This window comes from Sus scrofa, chromosome 14, assembly GCF_054392235.1.
Source record: "Sus scrofa isolate SSC_HxYL_T2T_F1_AM1 chromosome 14, Sscrofa_HxYL_maternal_Yorkshire_Landrace_v2.0, whole genome shotgun sequence".
NCBI classification, from domain to species: domain Eukaryota; kingdom Metazoa; phylum Chordata; class Mammalia; order Artiodactyla; family Suidae; genus Sus; species Sus scrofa.
The window spans coordinates 69621462-69648357 of NC_139396.1; the positions used below are offsets into that span (position 1 = coordinate 69621462).

Sequence of the window (26896 nt, forward strand, 5' to 3'; positions counted from 1 at the left end):
ATGCCGCGGGAGCGGCCCAAAGGAATAGCAAAAAGACAAAAAAAAAAAAAATTCCCTTTTATTTGTACACTACAAAAATTTTTATAAGTGAGTTGTATCAAAAGTATGTTTCGGCATGTATTAGGATGAGCATATGTTGTTTTCTCTCTCCTTAATTATGTTAATGTGGTGATTTACCTTAATGTTCTTTTTAAAAACAACTTTACTGAGATATAATTCACATACAATAAATTGACCCATTTTATTTTATCTTATTTATTTGGCCATGCCCATGGCATGTGGAAGTTCCTGGTCCAGGGACTGAACCCACACCATAGCAGTGATAATGCCAGACCCTTAGCCCACTGAGTCATCAGGGAACTACTACAACTGACCCACTTTAGGTGTACAATACAATGGTTTTTAGTATATTTACAGATATTGTTGCAAACATCACCAGAATGAATTATAGAATATTTTCATCACCCTCAAAAGAAACTCCATACCCTTTAGCCATCCTGTCATCACCCATTTTCACCTCAGTCCTAAACAATGATTCTACTTTCTGCCTGTATAGATTTCCCTATTCAGCATTTTATATAATATGTAGACTTTTAAAATTTTTAATTTATTTTTTTAATTAAAATAGCATATGGAAGTTCCTAGACTAGGGGTTGAATCAGAGCTACACCTGCTGGCCTGATCCAAGTCATGACTGCCACCACAGCTCAAGGCAACTCCAGGTCCTTAACCCACTGAGGTCAGGGATCAAACCTGCAACCTAATGCATCCAAGTCAGGTTCGTTACCACTGAGCCACAATAGGAACTCCCAATATGTAGACTTTTGTAACTGGCTTTTGTAACATGTCTCAGTACTTCTTCCTTTTTATGACTGAATGGTATTCCAGCGTATGGTATATCACATTTCTTTACCCATTCATAACTGTAGACATATGGGTCATTTCTACCTTTTAGCAATTATGAAAAATGTTGCTATAGACATTCATATACAGTTCATTGTAGGGACTTAACAGTTTCACTTCTCTTGTGTATATACCTTGGAGTGGAATAGCTGGGTTGTACAGTTTGTTTGAGGAATTGACACATGGTTTTCCAAAGTGGCAGCACCATTTTACATTCCCATCAGCAGAGTATGAATTTTTCAATTTCTCCACATCCTCACCAACACTTGTTATTTTCTGTCCTTTCAAAATTACTATCAGGAGTTCCTGATGTGGCACATCAGGATCGATGGCATCTCTACAGCACCAGGATGCAGGTTCAATCTCCAGCCCAGAGCAGTTGGTTAAAGGATCTGGCATTGCAACTACAGTTTTGATCTGATCCCTGGACTGGGAACTCCGTATGCTGTAGGGTGGCAAAAAAAAAAAAAAAAAAAAAAAAAAAATTACTATCATCATACCCAACCTAATGGGTGTGAAGTGATATTTCACGGTGGTTTTGATTTGCATTTCTCTGATGACCAATGATGCTGAGAAACTTTTCATGTGCCCATTGGTCATTTGCACATCTTCCTTAGAGAAATATTTAGATACTTTGCCTATTTTTGAATTGGGTTATCTGTCTCATTATTATTGAGTTGTAAGATTTCTTTATATATTCTAGACAGTTTCTTTTTTCTTTTTATGGACACACCTACTGAGTACAGAAGTTCCTGGGCCAGGGGTCAGATAGAAGCTGCAGTTGATGCCTATGCCACAGCCACAGCAACGCAGGACTCAGGTCACATCTGTGACCTATGCTGCAGCTTGTGCCAACACTGGATCCCTAGCCCACTGAGTGAAGCTAGGGATTGAACCTGTATCCTCATGGATACTAGTGGGGCTCTTAACCGGCTGAGTCACAACATGAACTCCAGGAATTCCTTAAAAATGTATAATTTAAAAAATCTTGCTCGGTAGTTCCCGTTGTGGTTCAGCGGTTATGAACCCGACTAGTATCCATGAAGATGTGGGTTTGATCCTTGGACTTGCTCAGTGGGTTACAGGATCTGGCATTTCTGTGGCTATGGTATAGGTTGGCAGCTGTAGCTCCAATCCAACCCCTAGGCTGGGAACCTCCATATGCCACAAGTGCGGCTCTAAAAGCAAAAAAAAAAAAAAAAAAAAGAAAGAAAAGTTTCCTGAGTTTTGGAGTTGACAAATGTATCACTTATCTCATCATACCCACCTGGAACATCACAGGGAAATGAGGCAATTTGCCAAATGAGAATAATGTAAGCCTCCTACTTCTTTTTTTTTTTTTTTTTTTTGTCTTTTTGTCTTTTGTTGTTGTTGTTGTTGCTATTTCTTGGGCCGCTCCCGTGGCATATGGAGGTTCCCAGGCTAGGGGTTGAATTGGAGCTGTAGCCACCGGCCTACGCCAGAGCCACAGCAACGTGGGATCCGAGCCTCGTCTGCGACCTACACCACAGCTCACGGCAACGCCGGATCGTTAACCCACTGAGCAAGGGCAGGGACCGAACCCGCAACCTCATGGTTCCTAGTCGGATTCGTTAACCACTGCGCCACAACGGGAGCTCCTAGCCTCCTACTTCTAAGATTCTTTTTCTTCTGAGGCCAAGAGGAGATACCAAGACTTTGACATTTTTGCTGTAATTATGTGCTTATGTTCATTATACTTAATTGGAAAGTCCTTTTCTAAAGAACCCAATTTGACCTTTGCTTTCCTGATACAGAGGTCTCCAGACAATTCCAGGTCTCTTCCAATGGACTGAAATGTCTCTCCAAGTCCTTACTGGTGGAGACATTTCCCAACTATCTTTCTATGATGATCTACTCTATAGCAATGAAAAGACAAGACCCACTTCTCTGTACATCCACTTGAGAAAATCTCAAAAAATGTTGACTGAAGTAACGAAAATGCTAAAGAGTACATGCTAAGTATGGGACTTGTGTATATATATATATATACACATACATACACACACACAAATCCTTTCTGCCCATGGGTGCTGGAGAGTAAGCACTGTTCAGTCTCCCCTTCTGCTACTATGTCTAAGTCAGTCTCCCAAAGAGCTGGAGCAGCTGCAGAAGCTCTTCATGGAAAAGCCTGAGGATGGATTTTGAGCCATGCAGAACACTCATGGCCCAGGTGGTGGTGAGAGATCTGGCCACCAAATGCTCTCGGGGCTCTGGGTTTCTCACATACGTCACCGTGGAAAAAGTAGGTGCAGCCGGGAATGCAAGGCCACATCAGATGGATGGAAGAGTTGTAGAACCAAAGAAGGCTGTCTCCAGAGGAGACTTTCAAGGACTGGGTGCCCATTTCACTGTGAAAAAGATTTCTGGTGGTGGCATTAAAGATGACATCGAGGAACATCACCCATGAGATTATTTTGGACAGTGTGGGAGAACCGAAGTGACTGAAATCATAACTGATAAGAAAAGGCTTTGCCTTTGTGACCTTTTATGACTGACTCCACAAACTAGAAATACTATACTGTGAAGGACCACCAGGGAGAAGAAAGGAAAGCCCTATAAGAAATGGCCAGTGCTTCAGCCAGCCAGAGCGCAAAGTGGTTTTGGAAACTTTGGTGGTGCTTGTGGAGGTGATTTTGGTGGGAATGACAACTTTGGTGTTGAGGAAAACTTCAGTGGTTGAGGTGACGCTGGTGGTGGATACAACGACAGTAGGGAGGGATTTGGTAATGATTTAGCCGTTTTGGAGATGGCAGAAGTGTGGATGATTTTGGCAGTTATAATGATCAACCTTCAAATTCTGGACCCATGAAAAGAGGAAACTTTGGAGACAGAAGTTCTGGCCGTTTTGGAGATGGCAGAAGTGTGGATGATTTTGGCAGTTATAATGATCAACCTTCAAATTCTGGACCCATGAAAAGAGGAAACTTTGGAGACAGAAGTTCTGGCCCCTGCAGTGTTGGAAGCCAGTACTTTGCCAAAACATGACATCAGGGTGGCTATGGCAGTTCCAGCAGTAAGTATGCCAATGACACATTTTTCTTTTCACCTTAGCTGAACCTGTGGCATGTAGAAGTGCCTGGGCTAGGGATTGAACCTTCGCTACAGGAATGACCTGAGCTTCCGCAGTGACAATGCCAAATCCTCAACCTACTGCACCACAGGGAACTCCAGAATTTTTTAAATTATTGCCAAGAGAGGAGAGCTAGAAGAGTGACAGGAAAGATACAGGTTGCAACAGATCTGTGAACTCAGCCAGAGGTGGCAGGGACAGTGGCTACAAAGAAAACATGTTTTAGACAATATTATGTAAATGGGTAAAAAAAATGTGAGGACTGTATTTGTGACTAATTGTATAACAGTTTAGTTTCTGTTCTGTGTTTAAGTGTAAAGCATTCCAACGAAGTGTTTTAATATAAATCTTTTTGGGCATCCATGGTATTGATTGCTAAATGTAATAGTCTGATCATGATGCTGAATAAATGTATACAAAGAACCTAAAAATAGAATTTCCTGTTGTGGCACAGCAGAAACGAATCCGACTAGTATCCATGAAGATGCGGGTTTGGAGGAGTTCCCGTCGTGGCGCAGTGGTTAACGAATCCAACTAGGAACCATGAGGTTGCGGGTTCGGTCCCTGCCCTTGCTCAGTGGGTTAACGATCCGGTGTTGCCGTGAGCTGTGGTGTAGGTTGCAGACGTGGCTCGGATCCCGCGTTGCTGTGGCTCTGGCATAGGCCGGTGGCTACAGCTCCGATTGGACCCCTAGCCTGGGAACCTCCATATGCCGCGGGAGCGGCCCAAAGAAATAGCAAAAAGACAAAAAGACAAAAAAAAAAAAAAAAAAAAAAAAAAAAAAAAAAATCACACTAGGGGAGTTCCCATTGTGGCTCAGTGGTAACAAACCCACCTAGTACCCATGAGGACTGTTTGATCCCTGGCCTCACTCAGTGGGCTAAGGCTCTGGCACTGCTGCAAGCTGGGGGCACAGGTCACAGATGCAGCTCGGACCCAGTGCTGCTGGGGGGTGATGTAGGCCAGAAGCTGCAGTTTTGATTCAACCCCTGGCACAGGAATTTCCATATGCTGCAGGTGTGGCCATAAAAATTAGAAAAAAAAATTTTTTTTAAGTCACACTAAAGTACTTGCTCGCAGTACTACCCAACTTAATTGGCTGTGACTTGAATCTGGATGAGTCTTGGCTGTTTCCAAATACCAGATTCCCTCACAAGAGATGATCTGTCATCTCTAAGAAAATTTAAAAAGCTCCACTACAGGCTCAAAAGGGCCCCTAAAGGTGGAATTCTACACACGTTCTGAGCTCAAGACAGTCCTCAGGAATGGTACCACTATGAAAGGGATAAAGCTTGTGATAGATAACTTCGGAATGACTATTAAAAAAACAACTTCGCTGGAGTTCCCGTCGTGGCGCAGTGGTTAACGAATCCGACTAGGAACCATGAGGTTGCGGGTTCGGTCCCTGCCCTTGCTCAGTGGGTTAACGATCTGGCGTTGCTGTGAGCTGTGGCTCTGGCGTAGGCCAGTGGCTACAGCTCTGATTAGACCCCTAGCCTGGGAACCTCCATATGCCGCGGGAGCGGCCCAAAGAAATAGCAAAAAGACAAAAAAAAAAAAAAAAAAAAAAAAACCAAAAAACAAAAAACAAAAAAACAACTTCGCGATCTTACAGATAAAATGTTAACTTATTACGAAGCCGTGAGAATAAAATAACAGCCTTGAGAGTTATTTGAAAGGTCCCCCCCAATTTTTTTTTTTATTTTCATAAATTAACACACATAACAGTGGGAATTTTAGAGTCACAAACTACCAAACAGAAAAGGAATTGCAGGGGCATTATGTATGCCCATGTTACCAAAAATGTACACATTTCACTGAACTATTGACCATGATAAAATATAAACACTTCAGGCAGCTATTTACTGGCCCAGACCAGCCCAAGGAGGTGCTGAGGCTTCTCACCAAGAAGTAAAATCCAATTCAGCACCAGAGAGGGGCTCGTGAAGACACACAATGAACAGGCACCTGATCTGAGAGTGCGCTGTGCTAGATGGGCTACTCGGGGGTGCTCCCTTCATAGTCAAAATATATAGCCCTTGCGGCTCAATTTGTGGCAAGATGGTGGTATTAACTTTGATTTTAGTAGAATTAAGCCTTCCTCCCCAGCCAGTTTTTTATATAGTAAGTTCAGTTGTGGTCAGGAGCCCTCCCCTTGCTTGAATCTGGGAGAGGACACTCCACACCTCCGCCAGTTCCTTTGACCTGGGATATAGCCAGCCCCAGTGTGGTGCTTCGGAGGCCCTTTCCATGATCCCGGGGGCGAAGCCAACAGAAGCAAAACACAACGAGGGAATTAAAGAAAGCACCAACTGCACACTCTCCCCCCAGGGAATGGGAGAAAAGTACCTTGGCCTAAAAGTTGGTCTTTCGCGGATCTTAACGTACACAGTATTGATTGTGAGATGAGATCCCAGCCTGGATGTGGAGCACCGGCTCTGTGCCCCATTAGGCCACACCAGCCTGGGACCAGCTGCCCAGCTCAGCACGCACTGTGTTACTCTAGGCCAGTGGGCTGGGAATGAGCCCCAGGGGGAAGCCCAGAGGGTGGGACCTGGAATTTACCTCAGGTTGGCTCTGGCGCCTGCGCAAAAGACCTTCTCAGGCAAAATTGTGACAAAGTATCATGATTTTCACAGCTCTTGGAGGAGCGCTGCGTTTTGGGATTCACAGCATAAGTTTCTGAGCTCTTCAGGCTCCAGGTAAGGCAAACGCTACACGTCTCTCCACTGTACCTCCCCCCAGCTGCAGCTCTTAGAGTAAGGTCAGTAAGAAAAGGGGGACATAATCTGCTTTAACAAATGATGAGGTACATTTAAACTAAGAGAGAAATGAAGTGGAAATGGAAACCAAAAGACACAAGGAGGAAGGGGAAGGTGGGAATGGATGAGGAGGCAAATATAAAAACTGACAGATGGAAAAAAACCATGGTTCAAAGTTTCAGTGAAAAGCCGACAGGCAGAACCCTGATTGACCTGAGATTTCTCCTCTCTTTCCCATGTTAAAACACTTAATCTCTGGAGTTGAGAGTAAGCACTGAAGAAGTTACAGTTAACCACAACTCCCTACCACTTGAGGTGGGAAGCTCCCATACTCGGAAATTATACCAACTCCCACCCCAGACGCAGACTTGCTGTAGCTCTAGGCAGGCGGCAGCCCAGCAGCTGTCTCCCGAGGTAGGCAGCAGCTCGGTTTCCAGGTCCACAGACGGCGCTACAGCTAGCTAGGCCGGTGATAAGTGGACTTAAGACAGGTGTGGTTGAGCAGGACTAGAACCTGATGTAGCAACTTCAAGTTTGCAGCAGGGGCCCCTTCTTAACTCTGGAGGAAGGGCTGTAGCCAGAGGCAGATGAAGACTTACAGGGAGAAGGCTGGCCTCAGAGGAGCTTTCTCCTACACTCCCCAGGACAAGGAAGAAACCCAGGCCTCCGCTTCCTCCAAGCTTCCCTTTCCAGATGCCAATGTTCCAAATCACCACTCCTGGCCCTCCTTTGCCATGCCTGCAATGGGGCAAACCTGAACTGCATTGCCAAAATGTTGGTGATACCACAGCTGCGCCCGCCTCAACTTTACTCTGCAGGATAACAAGGTTTTCCACGTTAATGCCACATCTACACTGGCGATGGAGCTGGCAAACAGGGCTCTGCTGATTCATTGGGAGTCTGCAAGCTTCAGGCAGGAGCTCCCTAGAGATGTTTGTAAAAGGGCACAAATTCATTCCACTCCCATAAGCAAAAAGCCAGCCATTCATGTCTAAGGACCCTGTCCCAGGAAGGGAGTGGTATCAAGGTGAAACAGGCCGAATCTATACAGTCTGAATAGCGTGGATGCAATGGCAGCATCATTTAGAGCTGGTGTAGAAATGTGGCTCTCCTCTAATGCTACGTGGCTGTGGCCATAGAGGCCTCCACGATGACCAGGTGTGGACTTCCCTTACTAAATGCTGTGTCTGAGGCAGTGGGCCTACAAGACAGACATGGCACTTTTTCTTGCACTGTCAGCTTTTCTGCCCCGGTGTGGCAGACTGTCAACCTGCAAAGGAAAGGCACATAGAGACCCCCACCCCACCCCATCCCCCAACCCTCTGACAAACAGGGGAACAAAAGGAACCCAGGGGACACTCTAGAACGGCACTTGCTCACTCCTCTGACAGACTGACTCAAAAATGTCTCTGCCTGCTGCAGTGGCTCCTAGGAGGATGGGAGAGGTGACCAGTGTCCCAAAGCTGGGCTTCGCATCCCACTCACCAGCCAAGGAACGTGAAGTCTCTGCACTCTTATTTGGGGACAGCGCACAAGATAAAACACCAGGAAGGTGAAGAGGGCAGGCAGGGCGAGGGCACACAGGCTGAGAGTGGGGAGGAATGAAAGCTCCAGGCATGCCAACTCACAGCATCCTTCCCATCTTTCTGCCCACAGACTCCCACAGGCACAAATGGGGAAACTCAGTGAATGGTCTGGCCTTCTACACAACTTCCAGCAGGTCTGACATAGGAGCCCGGGTATAGTGAGGTGCCCTCAGAGGGCTGGCCAAGAACTTTGTGATCCAGTCTCAAGAACACATTGCTGGAGTTCCCGTCATGGTGCAGTGGTTAATGAATCCGACTAGGAACCATGAGGTTGCGGGTTTGGTCCCTGCCCTTATTCAGTGGGTTAACGATCCAGCGTTGCCGTGAGCTGTGGTGTAGGTTGCAGACGCGGCTCGGATCCCGCGTTGCTATGGCTCTGGTGTAGGCCGGTGGCTACAGCTCCGATTCAACCCCTAGCCTGGGAACCTCCATATGCCGCGGGAGCGGCCCAAGAAAAATGGCAAAAAGACAAAAAAAAAAAAAAAAAGAACACATTGCTGGGCCAGAACCCTGGACCCTGGCCCAGCGTCCCCCCACCCCCACACTGGAACAGGCTGCTCTGGCAGCTGCGAACGCTCTGGGTCCACCTCCATCACCACCAGGGCTGTCATGCCCACCTCTGTCAAGGGCCACCACTACAGATAAAACCCATTAAGACCACACCCCACCTTTGCACTTTTTAAATGACTGGGAGAGAAACCTGTTCTTACTTCCATCATTAAAATAAATACACCTACTTAGTGGGCTAGGAAGAGAACCCAGATGAGAAAAGGGCTCCATCTAATGAGTCACACTAGGGGTCAGAGGTGGGGAGGGAGCCACTTGAAGGCAGGACTGGGAAAGTGGCTCTTGGCCATCCCACAGCACACACAGACATGCTGGGGTAAATGCCTATTGTGGGTTCTGAAGACATGTATTGTCTTTCTCCTTAATGTCTTAAAAATATTGTTTTAAAATCACATTTAAAGGCTCCAAACATGCAGCAATTAAAAAAAAAAAGGAAATTAAAAAATGAAAATAACACCACAACATTAAAAAGTGCAACTTACTTTGAATGGGGCCTGGACGGGCTCCTCTGGCACTAGTGACCCAGTCACAGAGGGGAGGAAATGATGGGAAGAAGCCACACACACACACGCACACACACACACCTGTTTCTGGACAGACTCAAAGGATTAGAAAACACAACAGCTCATCTTTCCTCAACCACTGAAATGAGCTGGTGAGACCACGCAGGACAGCTTGCCAGGTCCACTCCCTAGGCCACGACGTCTCTAAATAATCTTGGTCTAGCACCACTGTAAACGTGGAACTTTCACATGGACGTGCAAATGTTGTGAGTCCTTGGAATCCTAGTGTTACTGAAGGGACGTTGTGTCCTCCTCCGTGGATGGCAGAGTGGGGGGAAGAGGCCGACATCATTCAGGACCATTTCCAGGAGAAAGGGAGCATTCCTGAGGTTCTATTCTCAGCAGTACAAGTTAGAGGACCTTCCTTCACCAGTTCCTAAAAAGGCTGCACCTTGAAATAGGTAAAAACCCACAGACTGCATTTTGAGTGGTTTGGGCGGTAGGGCAAAGTTAGGCAACCTCTTCCAAGGAGGCCTGGAAAGTCTAAAATCAAACCCCCAATCTGAAGAGCTTCTCAACAACCAGACGATTGCTCCTGCTCCTCTTCCTTGGCAAAGAAGGTCTCCAGTTCCATTAGTTTCTGCAGCAGAAGAGCATCCAGCTCTCGACTCTGCAGCGCCGCCTTCTGGGCCCGGGTAAAGCTGCCTGCCACCTTGACCTTACCACGAGCCCGCCTCTTCCGTGGGACTGTGAAATCCTGGAATTCCAGAACTCGCTTCCTCTTCTGTTGGCTGATTGAGATAAGCGTTCCATTCCGTTCCTTAGGTTCCTCAAAGATGGTCTCTAAACACCTAAGGGTGAAGCACAGAATAATCACCAACATGTGGCCACCAGTCCTTCCAGTCAGTGGCTGCTGAGGCTTAACAGCTCCTGACGCAGCTATTTCCTCTGCCTGCATATTTTTTTGACATACACACACGAGAGATAGGAATATGTATTAGAGCATACAGTGAAAAAATTAAAATTGGACAGAGGGGTAAAGAACAAAAGTAAGAGACCTCCCACCCCCATGCGCAACACCAGTAATCAAGCTTGGTGCGCCCTCCCAGTCATTCAATGTCCAGATGCCCATATGTACACACAGAGCATCAGAGGCCACGCTTTTGTGCAGAGGGCCAGATGGTAAACATATTATATTAAAATTAACAAGCCACAAAGGTCCCTGCTACATATTCTTTTTGGTGTTTTAAACAATCCTTTAAAAGCATAGAAACCATTCTTACTTCACAGGCAAGGAAGAAAGGAAAGGAGGGAGGAAGGAAGGACAAAGAGAAGGAAATGGGTTGCTGGCTGAATCTGGTCTGTAGTTCGCTGACCCATGGCATCTACCCAACACTTTGGTTTTTCCCTCACTCAAATGGCAGCAAACTACCTGCACTGTCTTTTGTACTGTGCTTCTCTGACCAATCAATAACCTTTAAGATTGCCCCAACTGGGTACACAGGCATCTGATTCATTCTTTTAAATGGCTATGTAGGAGTTCCCGTGGTGGCTCAGCAGAAGTGAATCTGACTAGGAACCATGAGGTTGTGGGTTCGATCCCTGGCCTCGCTCAGTGCATTAAGGATCTGGCATTGCCATGAGCTGTGGTGTAGGTCGCAGACGCGGCTCAGGTCTGGCACCGCTGGTGTGGCTGTGGCTATGGCTGGCAGCAACAGCTTGGATTAGATCCCTAGCCTGGGAATCTCCATATGCTTCGGGTGTGGCCCTAAAAAAAGACAAAAGACAAAAAAAAAAAAAAAAAAAAAAAGGCTATGCAGTATATCCCATTATTAGGATGGATCAGAACTTAAGCAGAACCCTATTAATGGATACTTTAAGTTGTTTCCAATCCTTTCCTATTATTTAGCAATGCTGCAATGAACAGTCTTGTACAAATGTCTTAGAGCAAATGTTCATCTTGTGAGATAGAACTCTCTGTCTACATCCTGGACAAGACAGGAATTTAATAAACGTTCGATGACTGAAGCTGAATTGAGACCAAAAGGTAGCCACGTGAAATGCTTTTGGTTTGGAGTCATATTTGAAGATCAGTGATGATCAGTCCTGAGGACTGTGGCTTATTTGCTAAAAATCCAAGTACAAACTAAAACGCAAAATAACCTGACACATTTTGTTCCCACTCTACCACCAGTTCAAATGCCAGGAACTAAAAATACTAATTCCAGTTATTTTCAAGACCGGATATTGGAAGAACTGAACATAAAACCCTTTCTGAAGCAAAAAGACATGGAGTTTCTGTTGTGGCACAGTGGGTTAAGAACCTGACTAGTATCCATGAGGATGCAGGTTCGATCTCTGGCCTCGCTCAGGAGGTTAAGGGTCCAGTGCTGCTGTGAGCTGTGGTGTAGGTCAATGACACTGCTTAGATCTGGTGTTGCTGTGGCTGTGGAGTAGACTGGTAGCTGCAGCTCTGATTCAACCCCTAGCCTGGAGACTTTCATATGTTGCAGGTGCAGCCATAAAAAAGCAAAAAAAAAAAAAAAAGAGAGAGAGAGAGACAGATTTACATCGATCATTTCAGAAGCCCTCTGCCCTCCCAACCTCCTGTCTCCTACTTATGTACCTACCTGTTTGCAGGAGGAGATTTATAATTCTTGTTGGTATATATTTCTTCTAAACTAAACTCCTTTTTCTTTAACCTAAAAAGAGAAAAAAAATTCATGCTCTGTTAAGAAAGACAAAAGATTCTTTTCCCAGCTCTAGCCTTTCCATTCTTTTATTTTCAACCTTCCTGTGACTTTAGATTATCTCAGGAGAACAAGAGGATTGGATTTTCCTTTACAGGCTGCCAATCTTCACCTTTGTGAAATTTACTCCAGTTATATTTACAGGGAGTGATAAAACTTGATTTGTACCTATTATCTTAAATTACAGCTTCTTTTTGTCCTATTTCTTCAATGTTCCTTTTCTTCTCATTAATTTAGCCTCCTTTCATGGGTTGAAAAGTATACGCTATTCTGTTCTCTTAGCAATTGGAAAGAATTTTAGTGAGCATATATAACTTAGACACCCAAGTGCATTGATATTTTTACTCTTCTCCCAAACAATACAAGGTCCCTGGAACTTCTAGATCTGATAAATACTATCCTAGTTTATATGTTAGTAGTGTTCTATTTTGCCTTTTTATTTTGTAATTTTTTAACTTAAGAAACCAGGCCACTTGGTCTATGGTTCTCCTAGTCTAGACCTTCTTAACTACATCCCGATGGCATCATTTAACTTGTTCCTCTGATCCAAACATGAGAAATTACTATAGTACTTCCTATGGACTGATTATTAGATACAGACATATAATCAGATTAGGTGTTCCAGGTTTTCTTTTTTCTTTTCTCGTCTTTTTTAGGGCTGCACCTTCAGCATATGGAAGTTCCCAGGCCAGGGGTCAAATCAGAACTGTAGCTGCTAGCCTATACCATAGCCACAGCAACTCGGGATCTGAGACATGTCTGTGACCTACACCACAGCTCATGGCAACGTTGGATCCTTAACCCACCAAGTAAGGCCAGGGATCGAACCCATGTCCTCATGGATGCTAGTCAGGTTCATTACTATTGAGCTACAACAGAAACTTTTTTTTTTTGGTGCACATATTTTTTCTTATTAAAGTATAGTTGATTGTGTTTTCTGAAAGAAAGACTTCTAGACGGTGATACTTGGCTGTCACCCTTTTTATGTCCTAGGAGCCACTGGTAAACATAGAATATAAATATTAGTTCTTTAGGGCTGTAAATGGTGACAATCTACCATTCTTTTGATAGAATTCTTCTACCTAAAGAAATTTCATGCTTGTCCATGACTTAGTAACCCTGAAATACAGTTAGCATTGGAAAAAACAGATTGTATGCTTGGTTCTTTTCCTTTATTTACCAGTTTCCAAAGCAATGAACCGTTTCCCCAGTATTGTCTAAACATAGCCAGTGAGTTGTTTATTTTTTCTTTTTTGGTCCCCTGTGGTGTATGGAGTTCCTGGGTCAGGGATCAGATCTAAGCTGCACTTGCAGCAATACTGAATCTTTTAACCCACTGTGCTGGGCTGGGGATTGAACCTGCATCCTGGCGCTGCAAAGATGCCACTGATCATATTGCACCACAGAAGGAACTCCCAGTGAGTAGTATTTTTAAAAAAGCATTATTGTGAACTATTGGACCAAAACATATTTGACGTGCTTTAATCTATGCAGTTATTATTCCTTTGATGCTCAGACTGCCTCATCTGTGGCCAGTAGGGGTGTCTTCAAATTGGTTCCTGCCTCTCTTCGACATGACCCTAGCCAGCTTTGAGGTCTTCATCACTTTCTGATATAAGACAGTCTACATTCGGGAGTTCCCATTGTGGCGCAGTGGTTAATGAATCCGACTAGGAACCATGAGGTTGCGGGTTTGGTCCCTGGCCTTGGCTCAGTGGGTTAAGGATCCGGTGTTGCCGTGAGCTGTGGTGTAGGTTGCAGACGCGGCTCGGATCCTGCCTTGCTGTGCCTCTGGTGTAGGCCGGCGGCTACAGCTCAGATTAGACCCCTAGCCTAGGAACTTCCATATGCTGCGGGAGCGGCTCTAGAAAAGGCAAAAAGACCAAAAAAAAAAAAAAAAAAAAAGTCTACATTCATTTTGTACATCTCCTGTCCCAGACCAGTCTTCAAGGAGCCTTGGTTCACATATCATGAAAGTCACCTTATTACTTGTTTTTACGTGTACTCAATTCATTTTTCATTGTCAATTTTTGGTACTATGCAAAAGATAACAGCTTTAATCCTTAGGTCACCACATTTATTTCAGTAGAAACTTATTTTCAGGGAGCATAAAAACTTTATCATAAAAAAAAATCACTGCAAAGTTTCTGTGCTTTAAACCTGTTTCAGATAAGAAAAGGAGAGACTGTAGAGCATAGCAATTAACATTTTGGTATTGTTTTAGTTTCTTCTTCTTGACTTTCTGAAAAAAAAAAAAAATTTTTTTTTTTTAACTTTTTAGGGCCACACCCACAGCATATGGAGGCTCCCAGGCTAGGTAGGGGTCGAATCAGAGCTACAGCTGCCAGCCTATACCACAGCCACAGCAACGTCAGATCTGAGCTCCATCTGCGACCTACGCCAAAGCTCACAACAACACCGGATCCTTAACCTGCTCAGCAGGGTAGGGATTGAACCCGTAACCTCATGGCTCCTAGCTGGATTTGCTTCTGCTGCACCATGACAGGAACTCCCTTTTTGAAAATTTTAATTGAGATTTAGTTTAGTTCAATTTAGCAAAGACGATGCTTATAGACACATACATAAATAATAACAAGGATAAGATTTTTCACAGTGATTTCCAATAAATGACAGCTACTTTGCTTATTGGGCTTTTTTTTTTTTTTTTTTTTGGTCTTTTTAGGGCCACATCCACAGCATATGGAGATTCCCAAGCTAGGGGTCAAATCAGAGCTATAGCTGCCAGCCTACGCCACTGCCACATCAATGCCAGATTTGAGCCATGTCTGCAATTTACACCACAGCTCACGGCAACACTAGATCCTTAACTCACTGAGTGAGGACAGGGATTGAACCCCCATCCTTGTGGATTCTAGTCGGGCTCATTAACTGTTGAGCCATGAAGTGAACAACACTGCAAATCAACTGTAATTCAATAAAACTTAAAAAAAGTGTGTGTGTGGGGGGGGAGTAAGAAGCATCTTGAGACAATGCAGAAGTAAGACTGCTATTCTTGTCCTAACAAAACTGCAACTCTGGAGTTCCCATTGTGGCTCAGTGGGTTAAGGACCTGACGTTGTCTCCATGAGGACATGGGTTTATTCCCTGGTCTCGTTCAATGGGTAAAGAAGCCTGTGTTGCTGTGGCTGTGGCAAAGGCCTCAGGTGTAGCTCTGATTCGACCCCTATCCCAGGAACTTCCATATGGTGCAAAAAAAAAAAAAAAGAAAGAAAGAAAGAAAGAAAAAAGAAAAAACCCCTGCAGCTCCAAGGGGCTTGCTCAGAGATTAAGCCCCAGTCCCCAGTGTCTCCTGTGAGGACCATGCCCCTGTGGTCCCCAGAGCAAGTTGCTGCATCTGCCTGGCCATGGCAGGTCTGGCACCTGGAAGATGTGGTAGGGCCTGGTGGCCAGTAGGTACAACACCCCTGGTCCTGTGCTGGAGCACCTGCAGGCTCTTCTTGCATGCAGGCAACAGTGGGCCTAAAATTCACCCTCTTAAAGTGTATAGTTCAAAGGATTTTAGCATATTCTTAAGGAAACCCCACCACCATCCCTAATTCCAGCACCTGGCAACTACTTATCTACCTTCTGCCTCTATGGTTCTGCCAAGTCTGGACATTCAACACACATGGAATCATGCAGTATGAGCCCTTTTGAGTCTATCTTCTTTCACTGAGTGCACTGTTTACATGGTTCATTCATGTCAGGAATTCACTCCTTTTAATGGCTGAATAATATAATATTCTATGGATATACAACCATTCCTCTATCTATTCAATAACTGATGGACATTTGGATTGTTTCTACTTTTTGCTGCTATGAACATTCCTGTGTAAGATTCCATGTGAACATGTTTTCAATTTCCCTTGGATATATACCTGGGAGCAGTAACTCTAACATTTTGAAGAACTGCCAAACTATTTCCCACAGTGGCTACATCATTTTACATTCCCACAAGCAATGTATGAAGGTTCCAATGTCTATCCATCCTCAATCATCCTCAATGCAAACAATTGCTATTTTTATTTTTTAAAAATTACAGTCATCCTAGTGGGTGAGAGCCATCTGTGGTTTTGATTTGCAGTTCCCTAACGACTAATGATGTTGCATCATCTTTTAGCCATTCGTGTCTCCTCTGAGAAATGTCTAAGTTTTCAAATCACTAGCATAAATACTAAGGAGCATTACTGCTGGATTGTATGTAAGAGTATGTTTAGCTTTGTAACAGAAAAAACTGTCTTTTCCACAGTGGCCACACCATTCTGCTTTCCTACCAGCAGGGGATCAAAGTTCTTATTGCTGTATAGCCTCGCTGGTATGTGGTGCAGTGTGTTATGGATTCTGGCCATTCTAGTAGGTGAACAGTGGCACCTCATTGTTTTAGCTTGCAATTCCCTAATTACACTGGATGCAAAGCATTTTTCCTTTTGTCTTTTTAGGGCCACACCCATGGCATATGGAAGTTCCCAAGCTAGGGGTCAAATCAGAGCTGCAGCTGTTGGCCTACGCCATGGCGACAGCAAAGGGGGATCAGAGCCATGTCTGCAACCTGCACCATAACTCAGGGCAGTGCTGGATCCTTAACCCACTGAGCAAGGTCAGGGATCAAACCTGTAGCCTCATTAATCCTAGCTGGGTTTGTTACCACTGAGCCACAATGGGAACTCCCAAAAGCCCTTCGTATATTTTGAATAACAGTCCTTAATCAAGTATGTCTATTGCAACTATTTTCTACCACTCTGTGGCCTGGCTTCACATTCTCTTAATGGGGTATCTCTTCATTTTCTTGATAATCCACTGACGGAACAAAAGTTTTCACTTTGATGAAGTAAAAACACATTTTTTTTCTTTCCTTTTGTTGCTCATGCATTTGGTATAATTTCCATGAAGGTGTTGCCTAATCTAAGGTCATGCAGGTTTAGACTTCTGCTTTCTTCTAAGTGTTTTATAGTTTTAGCCCTTACGCTTTGGTCTTTGACTGAGTTATTTTTTTGTACACAGATATCCAGTTCTGCATGTTGATATCCAGTTGTCCCAGCACCATTTTTTGGAAAGACTACCCCACTGAATGAATGGTCTTGGCACATTTGGTGAGAATCACCTTATATGCCTGGGCTTATCTCTGAACTCTCAGTTCTATTTTGTTGGTTTATATATCACTCTTTATGCCATTATCACACTTTTTTTTTGCCACACCCACAGCATATGGAAGTTCCCAGGCCAGGTATCGAACCCAAGCCACAGCAGTGACAGTGCCAGATCCTTAAGCCCCTGTACCATCAGTGGAACTCCCATTATCACGCTGTCTTGATTACTAAAGCTTTGTACCAAGTTCGTATGTTTTTTTTTCGTTGTAGTAAAGTATGCAAGACATAAAATTTAGCATCTTAATCATTTTTAACTATGCATGTAGTATAGTGAATCTTCTACTATGTTCCTCTTTCAAGGTCACTTGAATTTTCATGACTTTGAACATCAGCTTGTCACTCTCTGCAAAGAAGGTAGTTGACATTTTATAACAGAATGTCAGTAAACCTGAAGATTACTTTGGGTAGTACTGACCTCTCAACAGCATTAAGTAGACCAATCTATGAACAGATGTCTTTCTATTTATTCAGGTCTTTAATGTCTTTCAACAATAATCTGTAGGTTTTACTGAACAAGTCTTATGCTTCTTTTGCTAAATTTATCCCAAGGTTTTTTTTCTGTTTTTTTGATGCTACTATAAAGGGAATTGTTTATACTTTTTTTGTTGTTGTTGTTTTTGTTTTTTTGTCTTTTGAGGGCCACACCCACAGCATATGGAGATTCCCAGGCTAGGGGATGAACCAGAGCTACAGCTACCAGCCTACACCACAGCCACAGCAATGCTGGATCCCAGAGCTAGTTAAGGGTGGCCAGGGATCGAACCGCAACCTCATGGTTCCTAGTCAGATTCATTTCCACTATGCCACAACGGGAACTCTGGAAGTTGTTTTTTTAATTTCATTTTCAAATAGCTCATTGCTAGTGTATACATACAACTGACTTCCTTTTTCTTATATCTTGATTTTATATCCTGCATACTTGCTGAATTCACTCACTAGCTCTAAGAGTGGATTCTTGGGGTTTTCTATATACAAGATACTAAAGAAATAGTTTTACCTCTTTTCTAATCTGAGGGCTATTTCATTTTCTCACTTAACTGCCCTGTCTAGAACCTCTAGTAGAATGTTAAACAGAAACGACTAGAGTGAACACCCTTGCCTTGTTCACAATCTCAGGGGAAAACTTTTAGTCTTTTATTATCGTGTATGATTTCTGCTTTGGGTTTTTTGGTAGATGCCTTTTATTCATTTGAGGAAGTTTTTTTGTTTTGTTTTGTTTTACTTTTTAGGGCCGCACCAGTGGCATATGGAGGTTCCCAGACTAGGGGTCAAATCAGTTACAGCTGCCAGCCTACACCACAGCCACAGCAACACAGGACCCAAGCCATGTCTGCAACCTACACCACAGCTCATGGCAACGCCAGATCCCTGAACCACTGAGCCAGGTTGGAGATTAAACCCACATCCTCATAGACAGTAGTTGGATTCATTTCTGCTGTGCCACAAAAGGAACTCCCTTAAGAAGTTCTTACTTATTCTTTTTTTTTTTTTTTTTGGTCTTTTTGACTTATCTAGGGCTGCTCCCGCGCGGCATATGGAGGTTCCCAGGCTAGGGGTCTAATTAGAGCTGTAATCGCCAGTCTACGCCAGAGCCACAGCAACCATGATCCAAGCCATGTCTGCAACCTACACCACGCTGGATCCTTAACCCATTGAGCAAGGCCAGGGATCAAACCCGCAAATCCATGGTTCCCAGTAGGATTTGTTAACCACTGAGCCATGACAGGAACTCTAAGAAGTTCTTACTTATTCTTAAATGTTTTTATCATGAAAAGGTATTTGATTCTATAAAATGCTTTTTCTGCATCTAATGAGAATCACATATTCTTCCTCCTTTATTCTATTAGTATGGTATCCACCTTAATCTCTTGTGTTCAACCAACCTTGCATTCTTGGGATAAACCCCGCTTGGTCACATATACAATGATGTTTAATATATTGCTGGTTTAATTAGTTTCGCTAGTAATTTGAAGATTTTGGTGTCTATTTTCTTCAAAATATCTCCAATATATTTTCTTCAAAATAGACGCCAAAGGTTCCCTGGCTTTTTTTTTTTTTTTTTTCTTTTAAGATTATCGCTTTGTCCTTGGAACTCTGCAGTTTTCTTATGATGCAATTAGATATGAAATTCTTTTAACTGATCCTGCTTGGGGTTAGTATCTTTTGTCGGCCTTTATCTTTCCAAATACCACCTTTCTCCCTATTCTCTTGTTCTTCTTTCTGGAACTCAGATTAGACGTCTGTGAGATCTGCTAAATTCTTTTTTTTTTTTTTTGTCTTTTTGCCTTTTCTAGGGCTGCTCCCGTGGCATATGGAGGTTCCCCAGACTAGGGTGGAATTGGAGCTGTAGCCACTGGCCTATGCCAGAGCCACAGCAACGCGGGATCCGAGCCACGTCTGCAACCTACACCACAGCTCACGGCAACGCTGGATCGTTAACCCACTGAGCAAGGGCAGGGACCGAACCCGCAACCTCATGGTTCCTAGTCGGATTCGTTAACCACTGCGCCACGAGGGGAACTCCTGAGATCTTCTAAATTCTATCCATAGCTCTCGTCTCCCTTTTCTATCATATTTTGCATCTGTTACTGTGCTTCATTATGAAAATTTGTTCAGGTGTGTTTTCCATTTCCATTTATTCTACCTAGCTCTATTTAATCTGCTGTTAAATTCATCTATTATGGTTTTATTTTGATTACCCTATTTTACATCTTTTAGAATTCTATCTGGTTATACTTCAAGTCTACTTGGTCAGTTTCAAGTCTTTTGACCCTTTATTTACACTTTTCAATCCATTTTTATTTCCTTAAACATATAAAACACATTAAATTACACAACCATTCAATATCTATGGGATGAAGCAAAGCAATTCTTAGAGGAAGTTCACACTGATACAGGACTTCCTCAAAAAAGAAGATAAATCTCCAATTGACAACCTACCACCTAAAGGAATTAGAAAAAGAAGAACAAACAAAACCTAAAGTCAGCAGAAGGAAGGAAATCATAAAGATCAGAGAGGAAATCAATACAATAGAGATTCAAAAATCAATAAAACCAAGAGCTGGTTCTTTGAAAGGGTAAACAAAATTGACAAACCACTGGCCACACTCACCAAGAAGAGGAAAGAAAGAACTCAAACAAAATAAGGAAAAAAGGAGAGTTCCCGTCATGGCTCAGTGGTTAACGAATCCAACTAGGAACCATGAGGTTGAGGGTTCGATCCCTGGCCTTGCTCGGGGGGGTTAAGGATCTGGTGTTGCCGTGAGCTGTGGGTTGCAGACGCAGCTCAGATCCCGAGTTGCTGTGGCTCTGGCGTAGGCTGGTGGCTACAGCTCCGATTCGACCCCTAGCCTGGGAACTTCCATATGCTGCAGGAGCGGCCCAAGAAATGGCAAAATAAATAAAATAAAATAAAATAAAGGAAAAAGGAGAAATCTCAACAGATGCTGCAGAAATATGAAAAGCCATAATAGAATCCTATGAACAATTGTATGCTAACAAATTGACAACCAAGAAGAAATGGACAACTTTTCAGAGACTTATAGTCCACCAAAACTGAATCAAGAAGAAATAGATCAACTGAACAGACCGATCATTAAAAATGAAATTGAATGTGTCATAAAAACACTCCCTACAAACGAAAGTCCAGGACAAAATGCCTTCACAGGCAAATTCTTATACCCATCCTTCTTTGATTTTTGTTTTTTGGTTTTTTTGTTTTTGTTTTTTTGTCTTTTCAGGGCCACACCTGTGGCATATGGAGGTTCCCAGGCAAGGGTCTATTTGGAGCTACAGCTGCCAGTCTACACCACAGCCACAGCAACATGGGATCTGAGCCGCATCTGCAACCTACACCAAAGCTCACGGCAACACCAGATCCTTAACCCACTGAGCGAGGCCAGGGATCAAACCCGCAACCACATGGTTCCTAGTCGGATTCATTTCCGCTGCACCACAATGGGAACTCCTACCCATCCTTTTTAAACTTTTCCAAATGGTTGAAGAAGGAACACTTCTAAAGGCATTCTATGAAGCCACCATCACCCTAATACCAAAACCAATGATATTACCAAAAAAGAAAATTACAGGTCAATATCTTCAATGAATATAGATGTAAAAATTCTCAACAAAAATTTAGCCAACCAAATCCAGCAGCATGTAAAAAAGATCATACACCACAACCAAGTGGGATTCACCCCAAGTTCACAAGGATGGTTCAAAATACACAAATCAATCAATATCATACACCACATTAACAAAAGTCAAAACCACATGATCATCTCAATAGATTCAGAAAAAGCATTTCACAAAATCCAACATCCATTCATGATAAAAAGTCTTAACAAAGTGGCTATAGAGGGAACATACCTTAACATAATAAAAGCCATTTATGGCAAACCCATAGCCAATATAATACTCAATGGAGAAAAGCTGAATGCCTTCCTGCTAATGTCTGGAACAAGACCAGAATGCCCACTCTCACTACTTTTATTCAACCTAGTATTGGAAGTCCTCAGACAAACAAAAGAAACAAAAGGTATCCAAATCAGAAGAGAAGAGGTAAAATTATCACTCTATGCAGGTGACATGATACAATATACAGAAAACTGTAAGGACTCCAAACAAAAACTACTCAAACTGATCAACGAATTCAGCAAAGTAGCAGGATATAAGATTAACATTCAGAAATTGGTTGCATTTCTGTACACTAACAATGAAATAATAGAAAAGGAATATAAAAATACAGTACCTTTTAGGAGTTCCCATCTTGGCTCAGTGGCTAACGAATCCGACTAGGAATCATGAGGTTGCGGATTCGATCCCTGGCCTTGCTCAGTGGGTCAAGGATCTGGCATTGCCGTGAGCTGTGGCGTAGGTTGCAGACATGGCTCAGATCCCGCCTTGCTGTGGCTCTGGTGAAGGTTGGGAGCTACAACTCTGATTAGACCCCCAGCCTGGGAACCTACATATGCTGTGGGTGCAGCCCTAGAAAAGGCAAAAAGACAAAGAACAAAACAAACAAACAGAAAAACAGTAACTTTAAAGATTGTACCTCACAAAATTAAATACCTAGGAATAAAGCTGACTTGAAAGATTTATATGCTGAGAACTATAAAACATTAATCCAGGAAATTAAAGAGGATTCAAAGAATTCAAAGATATTCCATGCTTCAGAATTGGAAGAATTAATATTGTTAAAATGGCCATACTACCCAAAGCAACCTACAGATTCAATGCAATCCTTATCATATTTCCCATGACATTTTTCACAAAATTAGAAGAAATAATCCAAAAATTTATATGGAACCACAAAAGACCCAGAATTGCCAAAGCAATTCTGAGGAACCAAAACCAAGCAGGAGGCATAACTCTTCCAGACTTCAGACAATATTACGAAGCTACCTACAGTAATCAAGACAGTATGGGAGTTCTTGTCGTGGCGCAGTGGTTAACGAATCCGACTAGGAACCACTGAGCAAGGGCAGGTTCGGTCCCTGCCCTTGCTCAGTGGGTTAACGATCTGGCGTTGCTGTGAGCTGTAGTGTAGGTTGCAGATGCGGCCCGGATCCCCCGTTGCTGTGGCTCTAGCGTAGGCTGGCGGCTACAGCTCTGATTAGACCCCTAGCCTGGGAACCTCCATATGCCGCGGGAGCGGCCCAAGAAATAGCAAAAAGACAAAAAAAAAAAAAGACGGTATGGTACTGGTTCAAAAACAGACATACAGACCAATGGAACAGAATAGAGAACCCAGAAATAAACCCAGACACCTAGGTCAATTAATCTTCAACAAAGGAGACAAGAATATAAGATGGGAAAAAGACAGTCTCTTCAGCAAATGGTGCTGGCAGAACTGGACAGCTGTATGTAAATCAATGAAACTAGAACACACCCTCACAGCACACACAAAAATAAACTCGAAAACAGCTTAAAGACTTAAACATAAGACAAGACACCATAAAACTCCTAGAAAAGAACATAGGCAAAACATTCTCTGACATCAACCACACAAATGTGTTCTTAGGTCAGTCTCCCAAGGCAACAGAAATAAAAACAAAAATAAACCAATGAGACCTAATCAAACTGGCAAGCTTTTGCACAGCAAAGGAAATCTTGAAAAATAAAAAGACAACATACAGAATGGGAGAAAATAATTTCAAATGATGCAAGTGACAAGGGCTTAATCTCCAAAATACACAAACAACTTATACAACTCAACAGCAAAAAAGCCAACAACCCAATGGAAAAATGGGCAAAAGACCTGAGTAAACATTTCTCTAAAGAAGATATACAGGTGGCCAACAAGCACATGTAAAAATGCTCAACATCACTGATTATTAGAGAATGCAAATCAAAACTACCATGAGGTACCACCTCACACCAGTCAGAATGGCCATCATTAATAAGTCAACAAATAACAAATGCTGGAAAGGGTGTGGAGAAAAGAGTACCCTCCTTCACTGGTGGTGGGAATGTCAACTGGTACAACCACTATGGAAAACAGTATGGAGGTACCTCAGAAAACTAAATGGAGAACTACCATATGACCTAGCAATCCCACTCCTGCTCCAATATCCAGACAAAACCTTTGTTGAAAAAGATACATGCATGCCTATGTTCATTGCAGCACTATTCACAATAGCTAAGACATGGAAATAACCTAAATGTCCTTTGACAGATGAATGGATCAAGAAGATGTGGTAATATTATACACAATGGAATACTACTCTGCCGTAAAAAAGAACAAAATAATGCCATTTGCAACAACATGAATGGAACTAGAGACTCTCATACTAAGTGAAGTAAGTCAGAAAGGAAAAAACAAATACCCATATGATGTCACTTATTATATTTGGAATCTAATAAATGGCACAAATGAACCTATCTATAGAAAAGAAACAAACTCCTTGTTTTGGAGAACAGACTTATGTTTGCTGAGGGGGAGGGAGAGGGACTGACTGGGAGTTTGGGGTTAGTAGATGCAAACTATTCCATCTGGAGTGGATAAGCCAATGAGAACCTGCTGCACAACACAGGGAACTGTATCTAATCACTTGTGATAGAACATGATGGAGGATAATGTGAGAAAAAGAATGATAATATATATAGATGACTGGGTCACTTTATAGCAGAAATGGGCAGAACACTGTGAATCAACTATAATAGGAAAAATAAAAATCTTACAAAAAAAGAGAGATCTGAGCCTCTGTAGGGCCTCCTGGAACCAGTTTCCCAAGGATACTGAGATGACTGTATGTTAAGTGGGAAACTGAAAAGTCAGGAAGTTAAGAATGATTTGGCTGATGGGCTTGAATAATAATAAAAACTGCCTTTGCTAATTAAGCTGTATGTCAAAAATTTTCCATACATTTGATGCACAAATCAGCACCTTCAAGGTTTTTGTACAAAAGTATATTTAAGTAATAAAATGCATTTTACCAAAATGTCTTAGGCAAAGATTTAATGAATGTCTTACTTTTTCAGCCACTTTCATCATACAGGATTAAATAAAATGCCTCTAAGTGAAAGAGTAACACATAATTCGTTAGGTATCTGATGCTGATCAGATCCTCTTGGTGCACCTCCCACACTAAGACACTGCCTGCTTCCAATAATACCCAGGCAACAGAACCCAAGTGAGTCAGCACTTTTCAATTCTTTGCTTTCAAAAAAAAAAAAAAAAAAAAAAACCATTAAACGCAGCTTGACAATAGATCAATCTGTGATTTTTTGGGGGGCATGACTTGAAAGAAGTTGAAAGGACTGAATGTTATTGCTACACAAAAATTCTCTCCACTTCCACCTACTTATCTTTATAAATAAGGTTTTCTAGAACTTATGTCTATGTACAAATTCAAGATAGAATACATTGATTCTGAACCCTATTTCATTCTAGTAATAAGCACTTATTTAACCCAGTTTATCTGAAATGCTTTTTTTTTTTGGTCTTTTTAGGGCCGCACCCAAGGCATATGGAGGTTCCCAGGCTAGGGTCTAATCAGAGCTGTAGCTACTGGCCTTCACCAGAGCCACACAATACAGGATCCGAGCCACGTCTTCAGCCTATACCACAGCTCATGGCAATGCCGGATCCTTAACCTACTGAGCAAGGCCAGGGACCGAACCCGCAACCTCATGGTTCCTAGTCAGATTTGTTAGCCATTGAGCCACGATGGGAACTCCCTGAAATGCTTTTAAAATTTCTCTTGAGGAGTTCCCGTCGTGGCGCAGTGGTTAACGAATCTGACTAGGAACCATGAGGTTGCGGGTTCGGTCCCTGCCCTTGCTCAGTGGGTCAACGATCCGGCATTGCCGTGAGCTGTGGTGTAGGTTGCAGACGCGGCTCAGATCCCGCGTTGCTGTGGCTCTGGCGTAGGCCAGTGGCTACAGCTCCGATTGGACCCCTAGCCTGGGAACCTCCATATGCCGCGGGAGCGGCCCAGGAAATAGCAACCTCAACAACAACAAAAGACAAAAGACAAAATAAATAAATAAAATAAAAAAAAATTAAAAAAAAAAAATTTCTCTTGAAAAGACATGGTAGGATGATCCATAAAAGAAAAACAGAGTAAAAATACAACATGTTAAGATAAGAACCACATGGGGAAAATGGAACATCAATCATAGTTAACTACTGATTGCATTTGTGTTGTGTGAAGCAATAAAGTAAATACAGTGCATTTTTTCCTCAACTGGACTATACAGCAATCTGAAGTGTTAGGGATTCTTATTCGCATTTTACCAGTAAGTCCTTGAAGCCCAGGAAGGTTAAATAACTTACCTTGGGTTACCTAAGGGGCAAGGGCTTCCATTTGCTGTTGAGAAATGAATTGTTTTTGCCACAAGAAAACATAACTCTTCTTAAAAGTCTTTACATTTCCATAGTGTCTGTAATATATATCATTCCAAAGCTGGAATCCTGCCAAATCCACAATTTGGAATCATGCCCAATACAAAATTAGCAATCAGCTCTGTCATGAAAAAAATCTTCGGAATCCAAATTTTTAAAGGCTATAATAGATAGACTGTAACATGGAAAAAGCATTTTCTTAAATATAAAATAAACTTCTTTCCCTCATGACATTTGGGTCCCTTCCCAGTTTTGTCCACAGAATTGTGAGCCTGGGCCGTGGGATTGGGTTAAACCTGTGCCTTGACAGATGCTATGGACAAACACAGGTTTCTTAGCCCCGGAGCCTTGGAGACGACGACAGTGCCTACCTGCAAGCACCACTGGGATTATGGACACGAAGGGGCAGCATCTGGCACAGAGAGCTCAGTAACGGTGATCAAGAAGGCATTCAAATATCACTGCACATAAATCTCTGGCCACAGTACCAACGAACTCTTTTGGATAAATTCCTACAAGTGTAACAAAAGCTCAGAGTATATGATCATTCAAAAGGTCACTGTATTTGCCAGACAATTTCCAAAAAAGTGCACCCATGTGTGTTAGAGAAAGCACTCACCTTTTGGGTCGAGGAAGGCCCATGGGGGTAAGGTTAGGGTCTGGCTTGGGTATAGTTTTCCGGATGCGAATCTGTGAGACTTTCTTTGGCCTCTTCTCTGGCTCAGCCTATTTTTAAGT

General features: G+C 42.8%; 1 protein-coding gene and 1 pseudogene across 21 annotated transcripts in view; one reads left to right on the forward strand and one right to left on the reverse strand.

The window, feature by feature from the left end:
* Positions 1–844: 844 nt before the first annotated feature.
* Positions 845–8313, forward strand: LOC110256845 (heterogeneous nuclear ribonucleoprotein A1-like; annotated as a pseudogene).
* PRR14L (proline rich 14 like) overlaps positions 5667–26896 on the reverse strand; it is a 66174-nt gene continuing 44944 nt past the window's right edge. For 15 of the 21 annotated variants that reach the window (XR_014825933.1, XR_014825928.1, XM_084993710.1 and 12 more), the window contains 3 exons: positions 26778–26884; positions 12044–12115; positions 5667–10264 (listed from right to left, as the gene is read on the reverse strand). Coding sequence is in view for 14 of the 21 variants with exons in the window: in XM_084993710.1 (XP_084849836.1) it covers positions 9988–10264; positions 12044–12115; positions 26778–26884 (456 nt within the window). In the remaining 7 variants the exon portion in view is untranslated. Of the gene's footprint in view, positions 10265–12043; positions 12116–26527; positions 26671–26777; positions 26885–26896 lie in introns of those variants that run through there. The other 6 variants (XR_014825930.1, XR_014825932.1, XR_001300925.3 and 3 more) reach the window with 2 other exon arrangements.